The sequence below is a fragment of the Tupaia chinensis genome, unplaced genomic scaffold (genome assembly GCF_000334495.1).
Source record: "Tupaia chinensis unplaced genomic scaffold, TupChi_1.0 Scaffold143845_1, whole genome shotgun sequence".
In the NCBI taxonomy this organism is placed as follows: Eukaryota; Metazoa; Chordata; class Mammalia; order Scandentia; family Tupaiidae; genus Tupaia; species Tupaia belangeri.
The window spans coordinates 433,913-440,896 of NW_006203696.1; the positions used below are offsets into that span (position 1 = coordinate 433,913).

The following is a 6,984-nucleotide window of genomic DNA, read 5'->3' on the forward strand; positions in this document are numbered from 1 at the left end:
AAGAAGAAGATACAGCAGACAAATGGACTTCCTCATCCTGAGAACTGTGATTGACTTTACCTGAGCTAACAAGACAAACAGCATGTTTTATAATTATTGCTTCCATGCTTTGTATACCCTGTTCCTTAGAGTAAATCTTTTACTGCCCCTCACCCATTTACTTGCATGTATCACATTTTCAATAAAAAGGCACGATGATTCCTAGCAGTTGTCACTCCTCAGAGAGCGATCTCTGGGAGTGTCCGGCTGAGGACGTGCATGAAAAGGCATGAGGCCTTAGTCTTCCTTTCTTTCCAGCGCCGCCTCCGTCGAGATAACCCACCCACGCCGAGGCTGGACCCCGGCAGTGGAGAGAAAAAGCGTTCGCCATTTTGCGGCTTTCCTGGGACTGATGCTAACGCCGTGAGACAGCTGGGTGCAGGCCTCTCGGGGAGAGCGTGGCTAGCTGGGGGCCTGCCGCAGGAAGAAGCCAGGGATGGCTCCCAAGGCTAGGACTCGAGCTTCCATCACAACCAGCAGGTGGGGACCAGAGAAGGGGGACACAAGCCTGTCCACGTCCTACCCGTGGCTCCAGGCCATGAATGGCCCTGAGATGGGACAAGCCATCACTCCAAACTTCGATCATCCTCTGGCCTCCATCCCGAGATGGCACAGAGGTGCTGCCTCGAACCTCACGCCGACACCGTGCGTGGCCCCTGCCTGGTCACCTGGGACGGGTCCAGAGGATCGAGGTCTGCTACAGCTTGATTGTGTCCCCCAAATTCACAAACTGAAATCTGGTGCGCCCCTGAGACTGAACGGAAGAAGCTTAATCCAGCCACGGAACCACAAGGTGAGGCCCCGTGATCGGACACTCGCAGGCGTTTGGGGAAACAGACGCAGGCTCCAGTCTGCTCCAGCTCTCTGGTATGACACCCCAGGCCACCCCGGACTCCACCCCGGACCCCACCAGGCCTGCCCCCGGGCCTTGGACCTCCGGAACCACGAGCCACGTCAACCTCTGTCCCTCTGGACCGCCGAGGCTCAGGTGGTTCTGCCGCTCCCAACACAGTGGACCAGGACAGGTCTCGTGTTCCAGATGGCCCAGGCCGAGCGGCAGAGGCAGCTCCGTTCGGGCCGCACCCACCGCGCCTACTGCGCCCACCCCGCCTGCTCCACCCGGCCCTACCCTGGGCGGTCAGCGCGTGGATGTAGTCATTGCCCAGCCAGAACTCGCCCAGCTGGCTGCCGAAGCCCTTCTTGTAAGCGGCCCAGTCCCGATAGAAGTCCACAGAGCCGTCCACCCTCCGCTGGAAAACCTGCAGAGCACGAGGGCCATGGAGCCGGAGCCGGAGCAGGTGCTGCACACAGCCTGCTGACTCGCTCACAGAGCATCGTGGGCCGTGGGCCACAGGCCACAACACACATTGTCACGGCAGACAGAGGCCCAGGAAATGGAGGCAGTGAGGCACTGAGGCCTGGGATGCGACAGGGTCTCCCTCTGTCTCTGTCTCTCCCTGTCTCTCTTTCTCTCTCCCTCCTTCTTCTCTTCCCGCCCTCTGCCCCTATCTCTCTCTCTCCATCTGTGTCTCTTCTTCCTTTGCTGCTTTATAAACTGAGCCCGGACCCTTTGGGCAAGAAGCCCAAGGCCACACAGTAAGGGTTGCAGGTCCCCACGGGGCCTCACCCCAGGGCCCAAACTGTTACCCTGGGTGACCTCTCCCATTGTTTCTGCTTTCCCATTCTCGGTGACAGGAAGGGGCACTCTGACCTACAGCGGGACTGGGGACCCCACTGGGCCTGGCTGGGCCCCTGGGCTGCCCTATGCTGGTACTCTCAGTCCACCCCCCGCCATCTGTGTCCAAGTCACACAGCACAGGCAGGGGCCGGCAGTCGGGCAGGTAGATGGTGTGTCAGCCGGTCAGGAAGTGGCCCCGGGTGACCAATTCCTTGCAGGACCGAGGGCCTGGAACGGAACCCAGGAACCATGCAAATGGGGGCTGGGCCAGTGGGCAGTCGGGGCCCCAGGGAAAGTGAGCCTCGGCAAGGCAGAGGAGGATTCCCCGGCTTGGACCCAGGGCCCCCATGGTGACGGCCAGGCCCCATCTGCCCAGAACCCCCTCCCGGGCAGAGAGGCCGCAGAGGGATGTGCGTGTGTCCAGGCCACAGCTACCAGTGACTGTGCGGTCGGCCTAGTGCGTGCAGTTTGTCCTCAGAGGGCAGCGTGTGCCCGGGGCAGGGCACGTGTGTCGAAGGCTGTGGCATGGTCACCTGTGGTACATGACTGCAGCTGCCCGTCTCCTGCGGGGAATGGAGGCCCCTGTCATAAAAGTGAGCTCAGCCCTGTTCCCTCAGCTGCAGTTAGCATGAGTGACCACCCTGCTGTCTCCAAGCACCCACTGGGGCGCCGAGCCAGGCCTCATCGGTGGAGCCCGCTGTGTCTAGGTTTCCCTGCGGCTGGCAGTAAGCTCCAGCACAGAGCAGGGACCTCAGAGGGAGGACGGCCTCCTCTGCATCCTCACGGTCACTCTACACGCAGGGCGGTGTCCGGGTCTCTGCACTGTCCCCCACGGGGTCATGGTGACAGCCCCGGGGGCAGAGGGAGGCTGGTCTGTGGCCAAGACAGGGCATTTGATTGTTTGAGAGAGCCCTAAGTTTCGCTTTTTCTGAGTTTTGCAGGGTTTTAAGTAAGCGAGCAAGAGCTAGCCCAAGTTTCCATAAGATGCCATGTCTACACAGTGCAGCGAGGGTGCCGATGAAGGGGCTGGGTCCGAGGTCCTGCGGGAGATGCTGGGCCTGACAGGGCGGTCAGGGCCCCTGCTGGGCAGAGCATCCCTGGGACACAGCTGGCTCACCTTTCTCTCCACGTGTCCCCTTCTCCCCGCAGTCTCCTGGGGGAGAGACAGAAGGTGCTGTTGTCAAAACCCCTGCCAGGCCCCGTGTCGGCCCTGGTTTAGGGTGGGGAAGCCCCAGAGGCAAGGTCTCCAGCCCTGCCGGGCGCTGTGCCCTCTGCCCTGCTGCTCCGAAGGTCTCAATGCAGGGGGTGAGGCACTGAGGCCTGGGACGAGATAAGGTCGCCCTCTGTCTCTGTCTCTCCCTCTCTCTTTCTCTCTGGTGTCCCCCTCCCTCCATCTCCTCTTCCCGCCCTCTGCCCCATCTCTCTCTCTCCATCTGTTCTCGTCTTCCTTTGTTGCTTTGTGAACAGAGCCCAGGCCCCTCAGCCCTCTCCCCTCTTCGCCTTGTTACCTTTGGGTCCCAGTGGTCCTGCCTTCCCGGGGACTCCGGGAAGACCTCGCTCTCCTGCAAATTCAAACACAGGCCTTGAGGCAAAGGTAGGCTCAACAATCCGACTTGAAAACCTTTGCCCCATGCTCCGAAATCCTGGCCCCTCTTATTCTGGCCAGGTCCTCGGATTGCTGGTGTGCTCCGCACACCAGTGACATGGGTGGTGGCCGTGACACAGGTGGTGGTGGTGACATGGGTGGTGGCACGGTTCCCCACCGCTGGCCCCACCTGCCACACTTGGGCTGGGCCTTGGGCAGGGCACTCCCTGGGCACCAGTCTCTTTCTGGGTAGGACCTGGCTCCAGCCTTTGACCGTGGGCCTGGACCTGGGTCTCTAGGAGCTGCACTGTCTGGCTCTTGTCCTGGGAACACCCTCCCCGGTGCCCGCACAGAGAACATGCCCCTAGTACAGTGGCTCCTGTGAGCGGCGACCGGGCCCTGCGCTGTGCAATGGAGGTGCAGGTGCAGTGGACCAGGTGCAGTGGAGGTTGGGGTATAATCGCTATCTTGAGGACTGGCTCCTGCTTTAGGGCAGATCAGCCACGACCCCTAGTGGCGGAAACCCAGTCCAGGGAGTCGGACCCTGCCTGGAGTCTCTTCCTGCTGTGGAAGGAGCCTCTCCTTGGGGGCTTGGCTGGGTGTAGGGCACAGAACCTGTCCTGGCCATTGAGTGACAGATGCGCAAAGGACCCCACATGGCTGCCTGGATGCTCGTAGACTGCCTGTCGTAGGGACAGTCTGCTGGCCCTGCGTCCACTGGGATGTCCCCACCAAGTGCTCCACGGCGTCACCGCGAACACATCCAGGCCTGTGGCCACCCCTAAGGCAGCCCGATGTCGACATCAGAGCACATCTGCCTTCCACCAGGTGAGGGGACCCCAGATCACCCCAGGCGTGCAGGAGGTCACCACAGAGCCTGGGTCGCAGCCCAGACACAGGGACAGGTGGCCCTGCAGCAGGCCAGGCTGGAACCCCAGCTCCACTGCCCCCTGCCGTGCGATCTCGGAGAGCTGCCGACCCTTCGAGCCTCAGTTTCTTTATCTGCTGTGACTTTGGGTGAGAATACAGAGGAGTGTGGAAGTAGAGGGGGCCCCACGGCCAAGGACAGCAACTGTGGGGTGGAGGCCCAGGAGGCGGACCGACAGACACCTTCCCAGAGCACTCACAGCATGACGAAGGCGGGCGCTCCTGAGCCGTTCCTGAGCCCCCGGGCATCTGCATCCGGGTCTGAGCTGGCCCAGGACAAAGGCACAGAAACGGTCCCCAAGAGAAGGTGGCAGGAGTGGGGAGCAGCCTAGGAGCCCCTCGGGGGTTGCTGCCTCTTGGGCTGAGGGCGTAGTTGGGCTCCCCCCATGCTGGCTACTCAAGTGGGTGGGTCCGGTGGCCAGGCAGACCAGGGGGCTGAGCAAAGGCCCCGGGGGCCTGGCCTCAGGGACTCCACGACAACCCAGACTGCACTCCTGTGTGGCGACATGGGCCTATCGGGAGAGGGAGCCAGTGACTCCCACTGCCCCAGACGCCATTGGCGGCCCTGTGCCTCTGGTGGCAGGACAGGCCTGGGGTTCAGAGGAGCGACTGGAGACATGGCTCAGCGGGGTCAATGGGGACAGTGAGAGGCAGCGGGCCTTGCCCTCAGCCCCACCGGCACAGCCTGGGTGCCGGCTGCTGCTCCTGCTCTGCCCCGTCCGGAGGGCTGTGCCAGGTGCTGGTGCACCCATGGGCGCGGGGGCCCAGGGGGTGAGAGGGTGCCAGGCCTGTCAAGTCCAGAGAGCTTGAAGTTTGATCAAGGGAGGTGTGACTTGTGGCAATGGCAGTTTAGGGCCTCGGGCCCTCTGTCATGTGAGGGACACACAGACAGAACAATAGAAGAGTTCCACGAAGGCCTCGTCCGGCGCGCCGCGGAGTGAAGGGCGAGGTCACCACGCTCGAGAGCGACAGAGACCTCAGAGAAGGGAAACCAGCACAAAGGCTTGTTGTGCTGTGGGGCGGGCCAGCCCCCGATGGCAGCGGGAAGCTGGGCGGTCATGCTGACGATCTTATGGACTGCAGGTCAAGAGTTGGAGTCTGGGGCCTGCCGAGGGCATGGCTTTGGGAGTGGGGTTCAGAAGTGTCACCCCTGGGAACAATGATGAGCTAACCGCACAGTCTGCCCTCGCGTGGATTGCAAACTAGTTTCGAGACTCTAAATATCTCAGGGAAAAGAGATCTCACTCCTGAAATTACAGTAAGGTCTTTCTAAATTGTGGGTGCCTCAGGCTCCTAGCTAACACCCCCAAAAAACTTTTCCAAAGGCATTGCATCTTGTTAGGCCTTATGTAATTATTTCTGGAAATTTTTTTCCCAAAGTAATCATTAGACCACAGAGCTAGCAGCGGTTGCGAGAGCCAAAGAGGGCACGCACGCGGACCGGAGGGGCAGGGCGGACAGACGGAGGGCGGACAGACGCAGGCCTGACGCCGCAGGCACTGAGCCAGACGGGCAGAGGAGGTGTCGCCGCCCAGTACAGCAGGCCAGAGAACACCACCAGAAGGGTGGGAAAGGTGGATGCAAAGTCGCTTTCAGGACGGAGAGAACCGGAGAAGCGAGTGTGGAGATTCCAAGGAACTTAAAGAGAAACTGCAGACGCTGTGCCGGACAGCAGCAGCGTTTCTCAAAACTGGCCACAAAGACTTCGAAAATGAAAATGAAAAAGCTTGTCGTAGCTGGGCCAGCGGTGGCATGGCGGCTGAGAGGCCGCACTCCCACCTGGCTGACCGCCATCTGAGTCCCGGACAAGGCGGCTTGCTCTCTCACTTTCCCTCTCACTGTCTCTGGCGAGCGCATGTGCCTGCCAGCAAATTTTAAAATTATGCTAATAATAAACAAAACTGAATACATTACTTAAAAACCTTGCAGTAGCAGCCCCACAGTAAGTAGTGGAATGTCTGACATCTGTCCTCGTCTCCCCCACAACGTGACTCTCCCCTAAGTGGCCTGAAGAGTCACTGCGTTGGAACGAAGCCGCTGGTGGTGAGTTGACCTAAACGGCAAAAGGCCTGCGACAAGGATCCAGCAGGGTGGGGCAGGACGGCGGTCCTCCCTGACGCCGTAACTGTCCTAACCACAGCAGTGGGGACAGCGTGGCACCGCCTCAGGGCACACGGGCCCCTGGCACCCAGCGGGCTCCGAGAGCAATCCCGGGCTCCGCAGCAGCGGCGGCTCCATGGAGAAACGAGGAAAGAACGAACTCTCAAAAAATGGGGCAGACTACTGCGCGCTCAGACGGAAAAGCAAGACATGAAATTCTTTCTTTTTTGTTTCATCAAACAAAAGAAAAATCAATGTCGGGAGAATCGCAGACCTGATGTGGAAGGAGAGCAGCAGGTTTGCATCGTGGTACGAGGCATCGGACCCCGCGGAGGCATTCTATACAGAGCAGAAAAATCACCAACGATCAAGGGAAGTCTAAAAATTGACATTCAAGTTAAGGACCTTTCTTTTTCAAAGCGCACCGTGAAGGGAGCGGAGCCACCGAGGGAGGGAGACATTCAACACACTGACAGAGGGCTCGCGTCCAGAGTGAGTCAGTGATCCTGGGGACACTCAGGGAAGAATGAGTCCTCCCAGCTGCTCAAGCCCGCCCAGGAGCTGGGACACGCATGGAAGTCGCAGAGATACCGAGAGCTCAGCCGGCGGTGGGCTGTGTTAGTGCGCCCTGCCTGCGAGGTCTGGTGAGGGTGTG

The 6,984-nt window shown here is 60.4% G+C and overlaps 1 protein-coding gene across 1 annotated transcript in view; it reads right to left on the reverse strand.

Annotated features, from left to right (window-relative positions):
* Window positions 1-6,984, reverse strand: part of LOC102473942 (ficolin-1-like) — a 15,333-nt gene that overhangs the window by 2,635 nt on the left and 5,714 nt on the right. The window contains 5 exon segments of the mRNA XM_027767031.1: window positions 1,169-1,299; window positions 1,819-1,945; window positions 2,251-2,280; window positions 2,835-2,870; window positions 3,226-3,274. Coding sequence (XP_027622832.1) covers window positions 1,169-1,299; window positions 1,819-1,945; window positions 2,251-2,280; window positions 2,835-2,870; window positions 3,226-3,274 — 373 coding nt within the window.